The 22240-nt window shown below is 35.0% G+C and overlaps 3 protein-coding genes across 5 annotated transcripts; 1 reads left to right on the top strand and 2 right to left on the bottom strand.

Moving 5' to 3' along the window:
- Nucleotides 1-671: 671 nt before the first annotated feature.
- Nucleotides 672-8825, bottom strand: LOC111794392. Of its 3 annotated transcripts, none has more exons than XM_023676365.1 (5): nucleotides 8418-8825; nucleotides 4073-8258; nucleotides 3107-3260; nucleotides 2857-3017; nucleotides 672-1072 (listed from the first exon to the last, which is right to left on the bottom strand). In XM_023676365.1, the coding sequence occupies exon 2, from the start codon at nucleotides 8228-8230 to the stop codon at nucleotides 4085-4087; it is 4146 nt and encodes a 1381-aa protein (XP_023532133.1). In that variant the 5' UTR covers nucleotides 8231-8258; nucleotides 8418-8825; the 3' UTR covers nucleotides 672-1072; nucleotides 2857-3017; nucleotides 3107-3260; nucleotides 4073-4084. The 3 variants fall into 3 exon arrangements, with proteins under 3 accessions (XP_023532133.1, XP_023532134.1, XP_023532132.1); XM_023676366.1 differs by having other exon boundaries at nucleotides 2857-3011; XM_023676364.1 differs by having other exon boundaries at nucleotides 2857-3260.
- A 1051-nt stretch (nucleotides 8826-9876) lies between these two features.
- On the top strand, nucleotides 9877-14486 carry LOC111794405 (putative respiratory burst oxidase homolog protein H). The gene is made up of 13 exons (XM_023676388.1): nucleotides 9877-10423; nucleotides 10521-10701; nucleotides 10780-10942; nucleotides 11018-11818; nucleotides 11899-11994; nucleotides 12085-12200; nucleotides 12275-12377; nucleotides 12620-12708; nucleotides 12782-12947; nucleotides 13027-13140; nucleotides 13227-13358; nucleotides 13438-13516; nucleotides 14060-14486. Exons 1-13 carry the CDS (start codon nucleotides 10075-10077, stop codon nucleotides 14170-14172), a joined length of 2502 nt encoding a protein of 833 aa, XP_023532156.1. The 5' UTR covers nucleotides 9877-10074; the 3' UTR covers nucleotides 14173-14486.
- Nucleotides 14487-16887: 2401 nt separating this feature from the next.
- LOC111794489 (embryo-specific protein ATS3A-like) lies at nucleotides 16888-18450 on the bottom strand. Its single transcript, XM_023676528.1, has 2 exons — nucleotides 18220-18450; nucleotides 16888-17400 (listed from the first exon to the last, which is right to left on the bottom strand). The coding sequence occupies exons 1-2, from the start codon at nucleotides 18400-18402 to the stop codon at nucleotides 16915-16917; spliced, it is 669 nt and encodes a 222-aa protein (XP_023532296.1). The 5' UTR covers nucleotides 18403-18450; the 3' UTR covers nucleotides 16888-16914.
- Nucleotides 18451-22240: the final 3790 nt, after the last annotated feature.

Below are 22240 nucleotides of genomic sequence, written 5' to 3'. Positions count from 1 at the left end.
ATGCATCAAAGAAATCTTGCAGGTAAAAAAGGTTTCTTTATGAAGATAAATTGGAATTCAAACTCAGAAATGAAGTTGTAACAGTACAGCCCACTTCCATGGGGGGCCTCTCTGAGGAAGAAAGCTTCTAAAATTTTGTTCAGCAGCTCCAACCAATATGTTCGAAAGGCAATTTTAGAGATGCCCATATCAGGAATTGGAAACAAAAAACACAGGTCATTTTAGTCGGAATTAAAGGCGTTTCGAGATAGATACCCATTTAATTGCGTATGATTTAAAACTAAGTCAAGTTGAGAACCGAGTGAGTTGAGGAATCATTTCGAGTCGAAGCCATAAAAGATAAGGAAGAAGAATAAGAGTCATTGTCATGAAAAAGTGAAGAACTCAATGCTTTTTGAAATAATATTGTGAATGAACTCTAAATATTTCACTTTCCTTTGGAAGTTTTGTCTGTCTTCAATCAATCATGGGGCACCCATCAACGAATATGGAGAAAATGGAGTTCATCACAATTTTGAATTAAACTTTCCCATTTGTAGACCATAATTTCAATCAACTTGTTTTATTGTTTCATTTCTTTTCCTCTTGAGAACATAAACTTTGTTCTTCAAAACAAATACGCATCAAAACAAATACGCAACGATCAATAAATCAAATTTTCCGAACGTAAATTGAGAAACAATATTATTTATTTGATCTTTGAGTATAAAGTTCGAAAAATTGTTTGAAGTGATCAAGGTTCATTTGATAGTTAGTTGACTAACGAAAAGGCATCGGGCGATCAATTTGAGGTCTTTTCGTTGACTAAAATCTTCCTATCTTTTTCTCGTCCCATCTCTTGTGAAAGCTGTTGTCATTCTGCTATGAACATTGTTGTCGTTGTCGTCGTCCTTGATGGTCTTCAATCACCAAGGATCCCTTCATGAACAAATCATCACTTTGTTCCATATGATTCCAGATTTGAAACTTCAGAGTTTGGAACAAATGAGAGCCTCCCTTCAGTGATCATCCATGAACTAAAGACCTCCGATGGTCCAATGGAAGGGAGCTTGGTGATGGTAGTAGCAGTAAACTATTAGAAGATAAAAGGAAAGGAGAGAGAGAGAAAGTCTAGTTAGTAAAAGATATATTATCCTAGCGTTCCCAAATTAACAAAGTAGCCATACGACCTCTTCGTTAGACAACTAATGATCACAAACATCCTTCAATCTCGGAGACTAAAACTATCTTCTACGAAGAAGCATTCAATCACCAAATAGATACTAAACTCAAACTTCAACGACCAAAAATACATTTTCCCTACCTTTATATAAATACATCATATGTGAATAGGAGAAATTTGAGCATACTCAATCTCTTAAAAGATACCTTAATCACTAATAAGCTCATATGGATATATATTCCCATATTGTGAGCGTTTTTCTTTAAATCCATCTAATAGAATTCTTCCATTTTATCGTGAGTTGGTGATATGAAAGGAATCTAGCTTTGGATTTAGACACATCGATGTCAGAAATTATATCAAATCAAATGAAACAGCTCAAGCCCAAGCTCACCGCTAGGAGATACTGTCCTTTTTGGGTTTTCCCTTTCGGGCTTCCCCTCGAAGTTTTTAAAACGCGTCATAGGGAGCACCTATCAGCAACACAACACAAAAACATACAAACTTGGAGGGAGATAAGTTCATCATACCTGTCTAATTTGGCTTTGATCATCATGCTTTCAAATGCCTATCTATCTTTTCATGTTTTTATTTGTAAATGGCTGGCGATGAGTATCTACAGCTTCTGATATCTCTTTCATTTTGCAGCTTCAATACAAGCATGGGAGCAAAAGAATTTCCTTTTCTGCCTCTAATTAATATAAATATGTAGAAGACCAACCAAATTTATGAACTTGGCCTGTTTTCTCATTTACACTTTAGAAAAAAAGATCAATATACCTGTGCTAGACATTGTCAAGGCAATTGTGTTAAGCTTTAGATGCACTTCTGTGCTATCGTGCACCAAGAACAATCAATATACACACTTGTAAAATGCAAAAATAATGCGGCCTTCATTCTGTCACAAGCCTCACCGGAACAACACAAATTAGCTCTGCGCAACATAAACAAGTGGAAGCTTTGTTAGAAGTTAAACAGTAAGCATATTCAGTGGCACATCTACGAGTTCCAACATTTTACATTTATATCTAACTCATTGCTGTCTTCTTATCAGAAAAGAACCTTTCCCATAATCAAAATAATCTTCTGCCAGCTTAATAAAATAACAAGTTTAATGCCACTCCATGCTCACACGTGACAAGTGTAACGACCCAAGCCTACCGCTATCTAATATTGTCCTCTTTGGACTTTCCTTTTTGGGCTTCCGATTTTTAAAACGCGTCTGTTAGGGAGAGATTTCCACATATTTATAAACAATGTTTCGTTCTCCTCCCCAGCCGACGTGGGATCTCACAATCNCCCTACCTTTATATAAATACATCATATGTGAATAGGAGAAATTTGAGCATACTCAATCTCTTAAAAGATACCTTAATCACTAATAAGCTCATATGGATATATATTCCCATATTGTGAGCGTTTTTCTTTAAATCCATCTAATAGAATTCTTCCATTTTATCGTGAGTTGGTGATATGAAAGGAATCTAGCTTTGGATTTAGACACATCGATGTCAGAAATTATATCAAATCAAATGAAACAGCTCAAGCCCAAGCTCACCGCTAGGAGATACTGTCCTTTTTGGGTTTTCCCTTTCGGGCTTCCCCTCGAAGTTTTTAAAACGCGTCATAGGGAGCACCTATCAGCAACACAACACAAAAACATACAAACTTGGAGGGAGATAAGTTCATCATACCTGTCTAATTTGGCTTTGATCATCATGCTTTCAAATGCCTATCTATCTTTTCATGTTTTTATTTGTAAATGGCTGGCGATGAGTATCTACAGCTTCTGATATCTCTTTCATTTTGCAGCTTCAATACAAGCATGGGAGCAAAAGAATTTCCTTTTCTGCCTCTAATTAATATAAATATGTAGAAGACCAACCAAATTTATGAACTTGGCCTGTTTTCTCATTTACACTTTAGAAAAAAAGATCAATATACCTGTGCTAGACATTGTCAAGGCAATTGTGTTAAGCTTTAGATGCACTTCTGTGCTATCGTGCACCAAGAACAATCAATATACACACTTGTAAAATGCAAAAATAATGCGGCCTTCATTCTGTCACAAGCCTCACCGGAACAACACAAATTAGCTCTGCGCAACATAAACAAGTGGAAGCTTTGTTAGAAGTTAAACAGTAAGCATATTCAGTGGCACATCTACGAGTTCCAACATTTTACATTTATATCTAACTCATTGCTGTCTTCTTATCAGAAAAGAACCTTTCCCATAATCAAAATAATCTTCTGCCAGCTTAATAAAATAACAAGTTTAATGCCACTCCATGCTCACACGTGACAAGTGTAACGACCCAAGCCTACCGCTATCTAATATTGTCCTCTTTGGACTTTCCTTTTTGGGCTTCCGATTTTTAAAACGCGTCTGTTAGGGAGAGATTTCCACATATTTATAAACAATGTTTCGTTCTCCTCCCCAGCCGACGTGGGATCTCACAATCCACCTCCCTTCGGAGCCCAGCATCCGAGCAAGTTAAGAACATATCTTTTCTGGCAAATCACTCTTGCACTTTAACTCTACCTAAACAACATCTTACTCGAGCATAATTTATTATTCTTCATGAAAGACACGTATAAGCAGTAAATCAACACACAGATATAACTTGAATTATCTACAACTTCACAATGTAAATTTTCGTTCTTTTTTACTTCAATAATTTACTAAATTTACCTCAAAGATCTTCTTTCGTCTAAATAAGAAATCCATTCGACTAATAGGGGAAAAAATAACCTTATAATGGAAAATTAAAAACAGATACGCCCACTACCAAAACAATGCATACCGGGTAGAAAGCAAATATTCAGTCAATAACATTAAATACTAAGGACGCTCTAATTCACAGTATATGACATCCGAATTCCAAAAGTTAATATCAGATCGACGACTACCTGCAGTAATTATTATGATATGCTCGCACGTAGGAATCCAACCGGGCTTTGTCCCCCAAATGCTTCATCGTCAAAATCTTCGTTCGTGGAATTTTCTTGACATATCAACTTGGTCTCTTCCATAGGATTAGAAGCCTTCATAACCTGTGGACTTTGAGACATCTCGTCATGATCAGACCCATGATTGTTATCTATGTCATGCTCCACAACTTGCCTCACGTCACCGTAAATTTGTTCGGTTCCTTTAACATCATCGATACACGGGGGATCTGTGTTGAGCTCGGAGCAAATGTCATATCCAATGTTTTCTCCAGATGCATGATAAGCTACTGTCACAAGTCCATGATCAGATGATTGGTCAATGACATCTTTTTTGGGTCTCCTCCATTTCTTAGTAGATGAAGTACCATCATCCTCAAAATCTTCTTCCTCGCGTTCTCTATGCAAATAAACCCACAATTTTCTTTCACCATCAAATTGCACGCAAGGATCGCGTTCATAATGTAATCTGTCCAATGCGCCACTAACAACTTGATTAACTTGTGCATCAGATACATCTTCCATAACATATTGTGAATCTCTTATCAACGTACACACATCTGCTCTGGTGCCAATACTTCCTGGCAATCGTGCAGTAGCATCTCTCACAAGACAAAGAATCGTGACGTGTGGAGGGCGATCTTTCTTCAGCATGAAATGGTCCCGTGCCTTAGATGTAGGCTTGCCACCACCCCTTCTTAAGGGAGCAACAATGGACTTTTTACCATCAGCTGCTGTGTAAGAGAAAGCACGATCGGGAATTGAGTACCTTAGTACTTCTTCGCGACGAAAATAATCCCTCACCTCTTCAGTACTAGAGCTAATAGTATTAAGACTCTTCTGAGCCCTCAAGTCCCTAAACCTTTCTTTCTCATCTACGTTAAACTGCATTAAAGAGGCAGGTGGTGCAGGAAGACTTCCTATTAGTTGAAGAGTTTCTTGACCACTTTTAAGCCAATTGGCAAATGAGTCTACCAACTTAACAAGCATCTTGTGGGGAAGACCCCAAGCTTCAGGTGATGCTGCCTCTTCAATGGCCTCGTAATCTGACGAACTTCGAGAAACTGGGCCAATCCATGACCATGTTTTTGTTGATTTTTCATAAATTGCTAGCATCTTCCAGCCCTTTGCTCCCAAAGGAGCAGTTTTTGATGAAAATATCTTCAGAACCCCTCTCACCAAATCCAAAAGTGGTTCTTGCGTCTCGAGAATGCTAGGATCCCCAGGGTTAGATTTCACACGATCTACTATCTCTTGAACTGTTAGCGAAGGAACATTTACTTCCTCAGCCTGTTCTAAGTTATTTACATCCGCCTTATTATCATGAGAAAGATCTAACGCGAAGTCACCCTCATGCCGTTTCTTCTTCTCCTTAATGGGTTCTAACATATCTTCGGGAAGTGGAGTAATCGTGGCCAGGCGAACTGCAGTAAGAAGATGCATGATGGAGAATGAAAAGCCAGTGTGAACCGTAGGTGTAATCAACAGGAACGAATTTCTCTGAGGCTTGGTTTCCTGCTCCATATCCACTGTCCCCATTTCTATAGCGGGAGGCTCAGATCTTCCCACATCAGAACTACAACCGTCGGCCTTCTGCCTCTTCTTCTTCTTCTTCTTCTTCAATGGAGTGGAATTATTAACTTGTTGGAGGGTGTCACTCTGCAATTCACCTTCATCCTTTTTATCCATTTCTGTCACATTCCCCTTCACTTTCCTTTTCTTCTTTACTGAGTTACATCCTAGTAGGGAGCCATTAGGTCTTTCACTGGAAATACCCATAAATGATTCACTTTGCAAACCTGCCTGTGGAAATCTATCAGCTCCATAATCATCTTCAAATAATCTCATCTCGTTGGAATTATCTTCCTCGTCAACAGCATAGTCATAAAGATTTCTCGACTGCATTGCAGAAAGATCATGATTACCCCTGCCTTTCCGTTTTCCCTCTGCAGTGAAGGACTTAGATGAGGATTTACGTGATCTTTTGCTAGATTCTGATTGCAATCGACCATTATTAAACATTTTGGAATTTTTCTTCACATCATCATCTTCATCATCACTGAATGTATCCAAAACTGGGAGGTAGTTCTTTTCTGACACTTTAGAGGATAGGTCATGGAAAGAACCAGAGTCTTGAATCTTCCCCAGCCTTGTATTCATAGTGTTAACTCCACTTAAGGCATATCCATGTTGAGGAGATTTATTAACCGTCTTTTTGGAGTATGATATTGGATCAAGAGTACCAATGTGCTCCTTTATATCTTTTTTGACATGCTTGACCTTTTTAGCTTCTAAACCAGAATTCAACGATGAAAACTGTGAAACTTCCATTACACTGGGATAGGCCAACTTGCTCCTCAATATTGGATTGCCATCCTCATCATCTTCAAACTGCTCAGATGATTCCGATTCAGTTTCTTCGCCTCTAACGAACTTTTTGTTTCCTTTGGAGGAAGCAGGGTCTGATCCCATTTTCTGGACAAATCTTCCTTTAGTTTTCTTTTGTGAAGGTTTAGCTCTTAATTCAGAGGGTACATGTCCCTCATTTATCTGAGGAGAGGGAGATCTATACGCTTCGTAGTTAAGATCAGTAGGCTCCATAGCAGTCTTCCAGTTCTTGCCCCTAATGCTCCGGTCAGCATTTTTAAGCAGTGGATCCGTCACAAAAGACTTCCCTCGAGTCTTGTTATGTCGGAGTGAACCAGCAAGACCTTCAGAGTCAACTTTAGTACTTTTATGTGGAGGCTGAGAAACGCCGCGCTTCATAGATTTCGTCTGATCCCTAATTGACTGGGCTTTTTTGGAAGGATTGTAGGATGACCTCATACTGACTGGCTTTTCAGCCACAGCACTCCTCTTTGGAACCAAATTCACATTCTTGTTCTTCCCATATAAATCACCTTTTGATGACAAAGGAAGTCCAATGAAATTGTCAAAAATGTTACCCCTCAAAGCCTCATATCTCTTACTAGCTTCTAGAACCCCCTTCTCCATCCCACCACCGGGTGGGGCCCTTAGATCCCGTGGGGTACCCTTTCTGTTGGTCGTTTCTTTAGTAGCATTACTGATCCTTGTCTCGTCCCTTATCCTAAGCATAGGGCCCGAGTCATATCCAACCTTTCTCCGTTGAGGGAGATCACCTATAGAACTATAGGGCGTTGAGTTAATATCTAAATCGTGATAAGCTGATGGAAGGCTGACCATAGGTTCCATCAGAGAAGGAAACTTGGATCCGGCCAACTTAAATATACCCTTGGAATTCTGCTTTCCATATTCAGGTGCTTCTAGATTAGTCAACAGACCCCCTAAAGGAAAATCTAAGTCAGAACTTGCATTATATGAAGAAAAGTTGTGCAATTTAGAAGCCACTTTCTTGTCCTTGAATCTTCTCCGAAATCCTTCCCCTGATACTCTATCTGACGAGTCAGTTTCTAAACCATCGATCCTCTCATAATCGAAACTTTTCTGACTTCTCGTAAGATTTAAGACACGGAGCCTCTCTTCCATGCTGTATCCTCTACAGTTAAGCCAATCATCTCTCATCTGACAAAGGCTGCTAATCATATTGTTCTGATGCTTCCTCAGAAGATGATAGTGTTGCCGCCTTTGGAAAAATTTCAGACCATGACGATAAAGCGCAACTCTCGGCTCACATAAACCCCCCTTCAACATGCTAAATAACATCTTTATTGGGCTTCCAAAATGGAAGTTGCTACCCGTAAAAAGCTCTTTTAGTGTGAGCATATACGTCTCTTGGTCCATATCTGGGAGGAACTTAGAGAGGTTAAACCGCTCCTCGTCGCTGAGGCATTCATTCCACACATCAACAGACAATATATCTTCCAAACCCGAAAGATCATACAGCTCAAGAGGAATGCTGCAAGTTTGATTATCAATATGACAGAATTCCACCCCTGCCTCTCCCCATTCCAGAGTATCATAATCATCAGACCCTGCCCCAGAATCTACATCATTAATCTCATCATCATCATCATCAGACTCCACAGCAGAAGTATGTCTGTGAAGCTCATCCTCGTCACTGGATATGCTCTTCTTACTCCCAGGTGAAAACTCATAGTCAAACCTCGAAACCTTAAAATTGTTCTTCTCAATAGCCATGGACCATTTATTTTAACCCAAATCAATCCTAAGACAACACAGAACAAAAACCGAATTAACTCCTCCCACTATCAAATTCCAAGAACTCCAAACCGGAACATAACCAAGTCTAGACCCTAAACAGCAATTATAACGCTCAAAATAAAGAGAAGAGAAAAATCGAATTTAGAAAAAAAAAAAAAATTACCTCATTCGCGATTAGATTAACTTGTTGATGATATCCAAAGAAGCCATAGCGGAAATCGGAAGGCACCAAAAGAGAAAAGAAATCGCGAAAACATAAAAAAAAAAAAAAAAAAAGAATGGAAACCCTAGCCAGAAGGCGGTTGTGTGTGTATATATATATATATATATATATATAACCGTGTTGAAGGAGACGAAGAGCAGGTCGAAAAGGATTGAAGAAGACGAAGATGACGTGGACGGAGAAGGAACGTCGGATTGCGAGGAAGAAGAAGAAGAAGAAGAAGAGGAGAAGTGGAAAAGACGAAAAGGGGCAGAAGAAAGAGAAAGCGTGAGGGAGTTGGAATTGGTGTCGACGAAGATAGCAATAGCATCAGAGAAAAGAAGAGCTTAGGGCTCACAGACACACACACACACACACACACACACACACACACACACACACCAGACACCACTGAGTCAACTCGGGCATCGCCATTCCGACTGACGGGCACGGTCACGGGCACCCCATCTTTCCCACTCTCACCGTTGGATCTCAATTCATCACATCCCCTTCGACGACGTCGTTTCATTTCAAATTATATATATATTATTCCTTCTAATTCTATTATTAATTTAGGAGTGGATCCAAATAAATAAATATGTTGAAGCTTCCTTAAAAAAAAAAATTATATCAAATTCCAAATTTCGTGGTCGACCTCATATGGGTATTTACCGAGCGAACCGTTTCATGTGTTTCTAATCGTTTTTTTGACCTAATTAAAAATCAGTTAATGAAATATACTGTGTTATAAACACCATACCAGTGCACATCATTCTCCCTCAATAATAATGACACCGTTATCGAAATGAAAAAACATGTTTAAAAAATAGGCCTATTACATTAAAATATGATAAAATAAAATAAAGAAATTTAAACTAGCATAATTCAAATTATTACCGACTATTGTTATGTTGTTGTTAAAAATATGACTACGTTCAAAATTTGAATACGAATATAAAAAAATAAAGATATGAATTGAAAGATAATTTGCTTTCATTTACTTATAACTAAATAAATATTACATTAAACACATTTAAATGAGATTATGTTATATTAAAATTATTATTAAATAAGAAAACTCAAGCTTTTTTTATTATTTGTGGAAATTTTTTAATTTTGAATTTGAATTTTATATTTTTATTAATTTAGTTTAGGTACGTTTAAAATATTTATTTTGGTTTTTTTTTTTAATTTATAATTTATAATTTTAATTATTATATTTGTAAGACAAATTTACACACCATTATAACTTTGTATTATACAACGTTATTATGGCAATGTATCAAGAAAATAAAGTACCATAATAAATCACTTTGGTTAAAATTTAGATTATTGTTTTTATTAATATTCTTATTATTATTCTTATTTTGAAAAATGCAATACCGAGTATTTTAAAACTATTTATTAAGACATTCAAGTTCTAAAAAACTCGCACCGGATAGTTGTGTTCTTCATCGTCCTCAGTCGACCGCTGCTTTCAGGCCGGCTATGATCTTCCTCGTTCTTACGAACACTCTGTTCATCTTTCAAGTCGCCATAGCCTGAAACTAGAACTCCAAATTTCAACTCTGCTACTCCTTTCTTTGTTGTTTTTCTTGGTTGTTCTGAAGAGAAGTCGATGGAGTTCTCTGATGAAAACAGGGTGAAAGAAAATCCAGCAGAATGCGTGCTGGAGAGCGTCGAAATCGATCACATGGTGACTGATGAGAAAAGAGACGAACTAAGAGATGTGAAGCAGGCGGACTCGAAGCAGAGCAATTGCAGTGACGAGGTGAAGAAGACCGTCGTCGAGCCTTCTCAGCCGGTCGTTGGAAGTGGAGGACGACGGAAGGGATTTAACATTTTGAGGTTTCTGGAAGTTCCAGTTGCTGGAAAAGAAGAGGAAGCGTGGAAGACGATTGAGAAGCGTTTTCATCATCAAGCGCATGATGGAAAACTTTCCCGCGACAAATTTGGAGCCTGCATTTGTGAAATTCTTACCGTCTATTTGTGATTAATCTCCATTTCTTTGTTCTTGATTTGGATATTAATATCGTGGAATTTCGCGTTTTATTTCTGATTTAGGGACGAAAAAGGAGTCAGCGGGAAAGGAATCAACAGATTTTGCTGCGGAACTGTATGATGTATTGGCGAGGAAAAGACAGATAAAAGCAGAAAAAGGGATTACACTGCAAGAGTTGAGAGCGTTTTGGGAAGATTTGATAAAAGACGACCTACATTCACGGCTTCGGATATTCTTCGACTTGTAAAAACTTTCTTATATGTTATATCTTTATTCTTCTGAACTCGAATCGACGATTCTGAAGAACCTGTGTGTTTCCAGGTGTGACAAAAATGGCGACGGGAAAATCTCAAGGGAAGAAGTGAAGACGGTATTGGAGTGGAGTGCTTCTGCAAACAAATTGAGAAGTATCAAGAAACAATCTGGAAAACTCTCATCTCTGATCATGGAAGAGCTTGATCCAGACGGCAATGGATTTATTGAGGTACTTCAAAAAGAATATTAAAATTTTCTGTTCACTTATAAGTTCATCTAAAAGAATTGATGTGGCTTTGAATAGATTGAGCATATGGAAGCTCTAGTGAAGGAAATGTGGAACTCTGCAGAGTTGCAGAGCCAAGAATCTAGACTTCTGGCATTAGCCCCAATTCTAGGAAGATGCAAAACTCCAAACAGCAGATTTGCGAGGGAAACAAAAGAGTTTATCATAGGGAATTGGAAAAGAGTCTGGGTTTTGACACTGTGGGTAGCAATAAATATTGGTCTGTTTGTTTGGAAGTTCATAGAGTTCATGGAGGAGGGATCATTTGAAGTGATGGGTTATTGTGTTAGTATTGCAAAAGGAGCAGCTGAGACTCTCAAATTCAATATGGCTCTCATTCTGTTTCTTGTCTGTAGAGGCACATTGACCGCTCTTAGATCCACCGCTCTCAACTCCATATTCCCTTTTGATGATCATATTCACTTCCACATGGCTGTTGCTGCAGTCATTGGAGTGGCCACTTGGTTGCATACCATTATGCATTTGGCATGTGATTTTCCAAGGTTGATTTCATGCCCAAAGAACAAATTCATGGCAACTCTTGGGCCAAATTTCAACTTCAAGAAGCCAACTTACGGTGATTTGGTTGCAAGTGTTCCTGGTGTTACTGGAATCCTCATGATCGTTATAATGTTCTTTTGCTTCACATTGGCAACTCCTTTATTCAGGAGGCATAAACACAAGTTGCCGCCACTGCTTCAACATTTGGCAGGCTTCAATGCTTTCTGGTATGCACATCATTTGCTTCTTCTGTGCTATATCCTACTCATCCTTCATGGCCACTTCATATTCCTAACTCGGGAGTGGTACAAGAAAACGGTACGTCTATTGTCGTCGTATTTCGATTAATCTAACGTTAATACACACATTCATACAATGATCTCAATCTCCATTTGCAGACATGGATGTATCTAGCAGTCCCAATACTTCTGTATGTGTGTGAGAGATTTCTTATAAAATTCAACCAATTAAACCATAAAGTCAATGTGAAAAAGGTACAAACATATCTGCAGGCCATTTATGTGTTCTAGGAGGCATTGCCGAGCAAACTAAACAAATTCTTCTGTTTTTGTTGGGTCTTTCAGGGAGTAGTTTATAATGGGAATGTTCTAGCTCTTTACTTGGAAAAACCTGAAGGATTCAAGTATAAAAGTGGAATGTATCTGTTCGTTAAGTGTCCGGATATATCCAAATTTGAATGGTAATATCTCATGATTGTTTTAGGATGTTTGGAAGTATGATAACTTGATTTGGGATGTTCTTCACTGGATACAGGCATCCTTTCTCTATCACTTCTGCTCCAGGAGATGACTATCTAAGTGTTCATATACGGGCACTAGGAGACTGGACAGGAGAGCTCAGAAGGAGATTTGAAAACGTAACAATTTATTTCTACTGTCAAACTCTTATGCCCTTTATTTATCTGTGCTTGGTATAGAGTTCTTCACTGTTAGGAATCACGACCCTCCACAATAGTATAATATTGTCCACATTGAGCATAAGCTCTCGTGGCTTTGCTCTTAGTTTCCCCAAAAGACCTTATATCAATGGAGATGTATTCTTTACTTATAAACCGAATATGTGGGTCAGTTTATACTCTTTTTCCATTCATTTTTACAGTTATGTGTGCCTGAAAGTACAAGTAAAAGGGGGGGACTTATTAGACAGGAAACGCAGTCGCATTCTGATTACTTTCCTTCGAATTCAAGGTGAGTAAGAATTCGCCTTGTTCAGAGTTACTTTGCAAGGCATCTCAATCCATGAATGGGTTTGTATTTGCAGTGACAAATACCCTCAGATCCTCATCAAAGGACCATATGGAGCCCCAGCACAGAGCTATGAACACTATGACGTTCTGTTGCTCATAGGCCTTGGTATTGGGGCTACTCCGATGATCAGTATTTTGAAAGATTTATTAAACCACATCAAAACAAATGATCCCCACTCTGTAAGTGAAGCGAACCAAACTGTTAATACATATTATTAGAACTGTTACCATGGGAACTAACTAGTCAAAGCAAATGCAGGCCGGGGCTCAAAAGCTCCCACAGAAAGCATATTTCTATTGGGTCACAAAGGAACAGGCATCGTTTGATTGGTTCAAAGGTGTCTTGGATGATGTTGCAGAGTATAATCAAGACGTACGTCGGTGTTTGGAGTTCAAACAAGAAAATCTACACCCAATCTACTTGCATTTAATCATCTTATCTCATTTGAATCATTGCAGAACATTATAGAAATGCATATCCACTTAAGCTGTGTGTACAAGGAAGGAGATGTGCGGTCCGTGTTCATAACCATGCTGCAAAAGATTCAGCAATCTAGAGGAGAACAAGTGGACGTTCTCTCTGGAAGCCGGGTAATCACGAACACACAATTTACCAAAAACAAAAATTTACAAACGAAACTCATATGGGGTTGTATGTTTTTTAATACAGACAAGGACCAACTTTGGGAGACCCGATTGGGAGAAAGTTTTCGCAAGGTTGGCATCTGTACACAAAGGTTCTGAAATAGGTGAGAAATGAAGCTAATATGATATTGTCAACTTTGAGCACATGTTCTCGTGGTTTTGCTTTTGGTTTCACTAAAAGGCCTCATACCAATAGAGATAGTATTTCTTACTTACTCCTCGCCCAACAATCCTCCCCTCGAACAAAGTACACCATAGAGCCTCCTTTGGAGCCCTCGAACAGCCTCCTTTTAAGCGAGGCTCGAGGAGGCTCGACTTCTTTTCTGGAGTCCTTGAACAAAGTACACTCTTTATTCAACACTTAGTCACTTTTGACTACACTCTCAAGGCTCACAACTTCTTTATTCGACATTTGAGGATTCTATTGACAAGGCTAAATTAAAAGCATGACTCTTACGTTCGAAATCACAACTTCCCTCAATGGTATGATATTGTCCACTTTGAGTGTAAGCTCTCGTGACTTTGCTTTTGGTTTTTTTAAAAAGCCTCATACCAATAGAGATAGTATTCCTTAATTACAAAAGCATCGAGAAACGAAATCCCATTTGAAAGCAGAGTAAAAGCATGTGAATTGTTGGTGGTTGCAGGTGTATTTTACTGTGGAGAATACTCTCCGGTGAAGGAATTACGAGGTCACTGCCAAAATTTCAGCGATGGCTCAACGTCAACAAGGTTCCGTTTCCACAAGGAGAACTTTTAGAAGCCTCCCCACCAAATGCTTTAAAGTTATTGTCATCTTTCGATGGTGTGTGCCATTGCCAACCAGATGGAAAGTGGATCACACCACTAAGTATAAGCTGCTTGGGTTCCCATATGAACAAGAATAAAAGGGAAGAGGTATGCTTTAGATTCCACTATCCACCTTAGTAATTCGTACAATATCCCATCAACTTTGGCTGCTTTCTCTGTTTCGTAATAATTGTTGTCTGTTTTATTGTTTATTTACCTATTCCACTTTATGAATTTATCATAACCTTTGTGGTGTGTTATGAATTCGATCGGGATATTTTTTTAGATTATATTCAATTATTTGGGTGTAAATTATTTTACACCCAAATAATACTTATTAAATAAAATATTAAGTGAAGTTGGTTTGAATTCTTCGAGAATAAGTAATTGAATAAATAATTTTAGAATTAAATAAAATTATAATAAACATGTGTAAATATAATTTTTTTCATATGCAATAAAGTATTTTAATAAACTTTTCCATTTTGGGTAAATTTTAATAAATATTAAATTGATTGAAAATCAATTTTATTGTATTTACATTAAATTTGAAATTCAAAAATTTATTTTAAATTTTTGGAGTAAATTTGTAATTAAATCTTGCATGTAACTATGTCCCATTATTCACAACTGTCTTCAACAATATTAAAATATACTTAAAGTTTGACTAGAAACACGAGGAGTCTTTATAGAAAGAAATGAATTTATTTTAGTTGATGGGTTATTGATGTTCGTTCCTTATCATAAGGTGATTAAACACCTTTATAGAAAAATAATGAATTTGTTTTAGTTGATGGGATCTTTGACGTTGACGTAAAATATGAGTCATTCTCCATCATAAGGTGATTGAACTTTCAACATTCTCGTGTTTCATGCACACACCATAAGTCAACATAATCGTCTTCCAATATTAGCCTATCTAAATTTACATACCAAGTTTTTTTTTTTTTATTGAAAAAATATTTTTCTAACTTTTTAAACCTAATCAAATCATAAATTTCAATATTAATTGGATTTATGAAACTCAACAAACCAATCATTACCAAAGATTAGGTACAAAATTCATTTTTTTACCAATTTAGAAAGTGATATTCATCCATAAATATAAATATTAAATAATTGAAAATAATTGAAAATAAATAATATTTTTCATTTAATTGATAATTCTAATCACATTTGAAAATAAATATGAATTATTTTTTAAAAATAATTTGAAATAATTTTTACCATTATGAAACCCAATATTAAAATGATTTATAATTATTCTAAAATCATTGAAATTAGTTTTAGATAGATTCAAAAGGGTTTTTTAATGGATGAGTAATAAGTATTGATTAATGCATTTGCTTTTGAATCTATCTTTAATAAAAAAAAGGCAAAAAATGAGTCTCCACTATAACTTATATCACGTAGAAAAAAACATCCAAAGTTATGTTTTTTGAGTTTCATCACATCATTAAAGCCATCCTTCCATGTTTTCTTTCAACCTTTCTCAAAAGTGTTCCTTTTCCTTTTCCTTTTCCTTTTTCATTTTCCTCCCCCGCTCCCCTCGACTTCGACAAATGAGGTGACATTTAACATTCAATCATATAATTTAGTGACGTCTATTTACATTTAACCATATAATATGGGGTGAAATTTAAAAAGGGGACTTGTCCCGAACATAGGAAGAATAAAACGATATGTTGTTTAGGTAAATGGGGTTGGGATCGGGAAGAGAGTGGAAAGAGATTTCCCACCGTAAGCTAAACGGGGTCGGGATCAGTGAAGGGATTATATTCCCTTATTCACGACTCTACCCCAACCCTGCCCAAATCCCTCATAACGCCCTGTCTCACTTCACACACACACACACATATATATATATATATATATATATATATATATATATATAATAAATTCATATACATATATAATAAAAGATGTATTTTTTTTTTCGCAAAAATAAATAAAATTTTTTGTAAGGATGAAGATTAAAATAGGAGACAAAGATGAAGATGGGGAAGACTTCTACGTCTCCACCCGTCCCTTTTCAATATCTCTAAGTAATAAAATATGTATGTAATTTTAAAAATGTAATTTATTATAATTTTAAAAGTGTATTATATTTATTATTTATTATTATTTTCCAATTAGGTTAGGAAAAATAATGACTTTTATTATGCCATGTTATTTATTTGTTTATTTAATTTTTAGAAAATAAATTAATAATACAAGACTTTATTCGCATTTAATAGCTAGAGCTTGAATTTCTCCAGAATTTTTTTTATAAAAAAAAAAAACGTTTATTTTTGCAAAATTAATTTAAATTGAAGCTTCATTAATAATTATTGGATCTTCAAAATTCCAATTCAATTTTTGCATCACCTATTTAAAAATAAAATAAATCACGCCATTAAAATTCCTAAATGAGGATTAAAAGTAATTAAATTAAATTAAGAAGAAAACGACGACGTATAGTCTACTAATCAAAATGAAGGGGGTCCTTTTGGTCCACGTCATCATTCCGTAATTTTGATGTCTTTCCTCTTTTTCACAACTATTTTTTTAATTAAATTAAAAATAAATATTAAAAAAATCTAAATTAGGTAATTTGGTTAAAATTAATTTATATACAACAGCTTATATATCATTAATTATTATCAATTTATAATAATAATAATAATAATAATAATAATAATATTAACATGACATTTAATTACATTTGGGGAATTTAATTGAATTTATGCCTTAAAAAATGTTTACTAGCGGCAAAGACTTTTCTACTGCGTTTGATGCCAAAAGGGGTGACGTCACCACGACACGTGTCCAATCCATGCCAAACGTGTCGAGGCAGTACACGTCGGAAGTAGAAATTATTTGAGCTAAGATGTGGGCTCTCCGACAGCCGAACATGGACGAATCCCGGCCGCCAGTCGTCGGCGCCGGCGACTTTCAGGTAAAGGTAACAAATCGGCGAGGTGACACATTTTGCAGTGACTTGGAAGTGATCCACCATGCAAGCTTGAAACGGCTTTCTTGGTATGTCATCCAGAAGTTGTGGTTCTAAAGAATCCACCCTCCTCACGTGCTTCGAATTCAGGCGTCGAACGACAATGTCGTTTGAATTCGTGTCGCCAAATCTCAGGCTGACGTGGTTCGACGTGTCGGCGCCCTTTGTGCACGTTGTTTCAACGGTGACCGAGTACATGCAAGTTTTCTGCATTTTAGTTGAGAAAAATAAATTACAAAAAATATGAGAATAACATACCTAATATATTTGCCTATGGTAGGGGAAGACAAATATCTAGATATAGTTGATGTGAACCAAGAGACATCAATAATACCATATATTTCAACTAAGATGGAACGAAAATGTTGTCAAAATTTTTTAATTCAGGCCACATTGAAGATCAAGTTTCGTTATAAATTTTGGGGTAGATAGTGGTTAATTATGACCTATACACGGTGGCTAATTATGGTCATAAAATATAAAATATAGTTACAACGGTTTTTACTTTTAGGCTGAAGTCTAAGGTTTTTATTTTTAGGCTGACATGTATGTTATCTTTGCACGAAAGACTTGGAAAATGTACTATGTGATTTCTTTTAGCCAATAAATTTCTATTTAATTCCGCATCGTTAGGTTGCAGGTAAAATCATTCAAGCTCGACAGGATCAATTTTGCTTGTGGAGTGATTCGAATCTCAAACCAATGTTGCAGGTAAAATCATTCAAGTTCGACATGATCAATCTTGTCTGTGGAGTGATTCGAATTTCAAACCAATGTTCTTCCATTGAGATATTTGATTAAGGAGAATCATTCAAGCTAGACATGAACGATCTTGCCATCTTGCTTGTGAAGTGATTTGAATCTCAAAAAAAATGTTCTTAACTGAGATATTCTATCACCAAGATAATTTGAATCTTATTTTTCTAAATTTAAATATCTCAATCATATAAGATATTTAACCGTAATAAAATGTGATATATATAAATATGAAAATTAAAATTAGCATAAATGAGCAGAAGAAAAGACCTCATGGGTTGAAGCGAGGCAGTACCGGGCGGCGAGTAGAGAGAGGAGGAGAAGGGCGCAGAAGGGCGGCGCTGTTCCGCCGGAAAACGCCATGTTTGGACTGGGAGAAGGAGGATTAGAGAAGAAGAAAATATATAAGGAAAGAGAACGACGGCGGCGGCGGCATTCTTTTCTTGGGAACATCAAAAAGTGGGGATTAGATTCTGAAGCAGAGAAAGAGTTGGTTGGATTTTGGCCATTTCCCTTTTTTTCAAACCCTAATTTCTCTTCATTAGAGGAAAGCATCTTTTTAATTACCTTTTTCACCTCCCACTCTTCCTCTCCTAAATATATTTAATGTCATTATTTTATATTCAACAATATTATAATTTTACAATTTTCTTCTTTTCAAAAGTACCAAATAAAATTAATTCCATTTTCCTTCGCTGTCTAATTAAACTTTTTTTTTAAAAAAAATTACATTTTCAAAAATTATTTCAAAAATTTTAAATTAATTATGGTAATGGTTCGAGCCAATTGTTAGTGATCAGAGTAGGGCTAGACCCTCTTAATATCGTAAGACTGACAACAATATCTACTAGCGCTGAATTTGAGCTATTATAGTTATTATGAATAAGGTATTTAATTTTTAAATTAGATATTTATACAGCAAACATATTTTTTATATTCTATTTTAAATTGATTACATTTATAAATTATAAATTTGAAACTCTCATAAAGGATTAAATTAAAATCTAATCATTAAAAAAAGAAGAAAAAAAAAAGGTATTTTAGAATACCTTGGGCATATAAAACATCATACACATTGCTTTGTTTCCACCTTTCCAATACCAAACTGATCGAACCCGTGACCTGTTGAAAAACTGAGCATCCACTCAATTCCTTCACCAAGCCAACGAAGTACGAAGAGTTTTGGTGTTCTTTAACTTATTTTTAAATAATATAATCTCTTTTTTTTTTTTTTTTTTAATTTATAAGCAATTTTTTTTTTTAATTGGACAAAATTTAAGTTTGTAAGCACTTTTTCGGAAATTATTTTCGTTATTATATCTTTTTTTTTTTATAAATAATTTTAATTGCATAGAGATTTTATTAATTATTAATATATTTGTATTTCTTGCTACATAATTAGAGAATTTTGTTGTTAAAAAAATCAATTAATAAATAATAATAAAAATAATCCGATTTATACAAAAGTAAAGATTAAGTACCCATAAAATTGATGATTAGAACAATTATTTTGATTTATTTAAATATATAAACTAATAAGTTATGCTCATATTAAAATAAAACCCTTTAAAAATACCATTATCATTGAGTTGTGTCATATAATTACAATCTATATTTATTATATTGAAAATTTTGTTTAATTTCCAAAAAGGTATTTTAGAATACCTCAACCATAAATAAGACAATAATATTAGGGTTTTGGTGGTTTGTCTGGCACCTTTAGTGATCGAACCTGGGTCTTCTTGGTGGACTGCAATAGAGCGTTCTATAACAGTTCACCCACAAAGCCAACAGGCCACGACCACGAAAGGTTACTATAATCTGAAAGCTTTTTATTTAAATTTTAAAATATTTAATTAGTAACATTATTTTTTAATAATAAAAATATTAATGTCATTTTTGTAAAGAAAATGAAAATTATTTTGATTTTTAAAAATATCCAAAAAATGGTATTTTGGAATACCTGGGCATAAATCATCATCCTATATTTATTTATTTATTTCCTTCTCAGTACCACACGACGGATCGAACCTGTGACATGGCGACCAACTGAGACTCCTCTCAATTCCATCACCAAGCCAACAAGCCACGAAGAGCGTTGGTAACTTTCAACTTACTTTTAGATACTTAATTATTTTCTAATTTATAAATGATAATTTTTTATAATTTATATTCGACTAAATTATAATTATATGTTTGTAAACACTATTTGGAAAAGTTATTTTCAGATAATTTGTTAACTTTTTTTTTTAAATGCCAAATTAGTTTTAATTGCACTGCAATTATGTTTTTTTTAATTAATTCAATTATTAAATATATACACATACGTCATTATTTTTGCGTTGTGTTGTATATTTATTATTTATTAAAATATTTTCTTTAAATTTGACAATCTCCAAAAAGAAAAAAAAAAAAAGGTATTTTGGAATACCTGACATAAATCAGCAATATCTGTTTTGTGGGTTTCCAATGGTTCTTTGCACCTTCATGAATCGAACCCGTGACCTTGCGGGGAAAGAAGCACTTAGTTCGCCCCACAAAGCCAACAAGCCACAACCGTAGAAGGTTCTAACTGTTGGACAGCTTGATTTAAATCTGTTCAATGTTTCTTCGATCAAGGCTCGGGATTCGAACGTTAAGTTCGAAATCAGTGTCGGAGGTGATACAGTGGGCAAATAACTTGCATACTTCAACCCCAAATCCAATAAAATCTTGAGTTAAAGCATGTTGGATGTCTCGATCATGCTTGTTCATGGTCGCATGCCCATTGCAAACCCCTTTTTCGTGCTTTCATCTTAGATAGGCCTAGATTTTTACTATTTCATGTTATGTCAATACGGGAGTGTATTACTGATTATTCACCAAAATCATGTCTACACCCGTCAAAGTTAAAATGCCATAAAATGTACTATAGATGGATGCGATTAGCCGTCAATTATTTGTACCTTGAGTTAAATGCTATTTAAGTCATGATGTTTCTTTTTTTAAAAATTTTTTCAAGTGTATTTCCTCGCTCACGTTTTCTAAAGCATTTGTTGTAAACATGACCCAAGATCCGATCATATGCCAACGTTGTCTATGAAATTCGAATTTCTCACGAACTTGTTCGATTATAACAAGTGTCCCACAATCGTTGTCCCGCTGCCACAAGATTACGATTGTGACCCAGCACCATTTCAGTACAACCTCCTCTAATCTTATTACTTAGCCTTGTGGAGGAAGTATGGACATCCAATACACTAAGTGAACAACTTCCAGTTCTATTCAATGACAACAGGATTGAAGTTTCTCAATTTTTGAATCATTTTGAGACCTAAAGCTCTAATGTGAGAACTCACGCCGGTTGAAAAGGAGAACAAAGCAGGGTGTAGAAACTTCTCCCTAATGTTTTAAAGCCTTAAAGTAAAGCTCCGAAAGAGAAAACGGTGTTCCAAATATTCCAATTATTCGCTTATAACATTGTTATTATATTTTTAATTCTTTTTAAAGAAAATTCGAAATTAGTTTTGATAGCACTGCAATTGTGTTTGTATTAATTTTAAATATATTTTTATAGGATTTTTTTTTCAAAAAACAAAAAAAAAAAAATCTAATTTTCTCTAAACGTGTAATTATTCATTAATATTTTTTATTACAAAAACATCCTTAGTTCTCTAAAATTATTAAAATTTATAAATAAAAAATAATAATAATAACATTTTCAAAATTATTTCAATCAGTTAAAATTTACTTGAAAATAAAATTGAACCTTCTTAGGTAATTAGATCACCATAGACATAAATTTTGAACTCTTAATTTGTTTTTTAATTATATAGACTAAATTTATAATTCAGTTTATTAAATATATTGTTTTATATAAAAAATTACCCTTTATTTTAAATATTATTATATAAATGAAAAGGTATTTTAGAATACCTTGGCATAATACATCTTGAATTGTTTTTCTTCCTTTTCTCTTTACCAAACGGATCGAACCTGTGACGTTGATGATAAACAAGGCCCACCTCATTTCCATCACCAAGCCAACATGCCACGATCAGTTTTGGTGATTTATCGCTTACTTTTAAACTAGTTAAACATATATATATATTTTATAATTTATTTTCGACTAAATATAAATTTTTTCAGCAAAATTGTTATTATATCTTAACTCTCTTCTCATTAATTTTAATTACACGCGGTTCTATTAATTACTTATTATTAATTATAAGTATTTTTTTATTTCTTAAAAAATAAATATTAGTATTTATTTAGTTCTCTCTTTTTTTTTTTTTTTTTTTTTTTTTTTTTT

The sequence above is a fragment of the Cucurbita pepo genome, chromosome LG05 (genome assembly GCF_002806865.2).
Source record: "Cucurbita pepo subsp. pepo cultivar mu-cu-16 chromosome LG05, ASM280686v2, whole genome shotgun sequence".
In the NCBI taxonomy this organism is placed as follows: domain Eukaryota; kingdom Viridiplantae; phylum Streptophyta; class Magnoliopsida; order Cucurbitales; family Cucurbitaceae; genus Cucurbita; species Cucurbita pepo.
The sequence above is the reverse complement of the archived record's forward strand: the minus strand, read 5'-3'. Positions and strand labels throughout refer to the sequence as shown.

Bases quoted from the DNA above. Each gene is read 5' to 3' on its own strand.
- LOC111794392 (XM_023676364.1), bottom strand. From the start codon at position 8,230: ATGGCTATTGAGAAGAACAATTTTAAGGTTTCGAGGTTTGACTATGAG.
- LOC111794405 (XM_023676388.1), top strand. From the start codon at position 10,075: ATGGAGTTCTCTGATGAAAACAGGGTGAAAGAAAATCCAGCAGAATGC. The intron at 11,995-12,084 runs GTACAAACATAT...TGGGTCTTTCAG, and splicing joins ATAAAGTCAATGTGAAAAAG to GGAGTAGTTTATAATGGGAA. The intron at 12,378-12,619 runs GTAACAATTTAT...TCATTTTTACAG, and splicing joins TCAGAAGGAGATTTGAAAAC to TTATGTGTGCCTGAAAGTAC.
- LOC111794489 (XM_023676528.1), bottom strand. From the start codon at position 18,402: ATGTTCCCAAGAAAAGAATGCCGCCGCCGCCGTCGTTCTCTTTCCTTA. The intron at 17,401-18,219 runs GTCTTTTCTTCT...ACTAAAATGCAG, and splicing joins GCCTCGCTTCAACCCATGAG to AAAACTTGCATGTACTCGGT.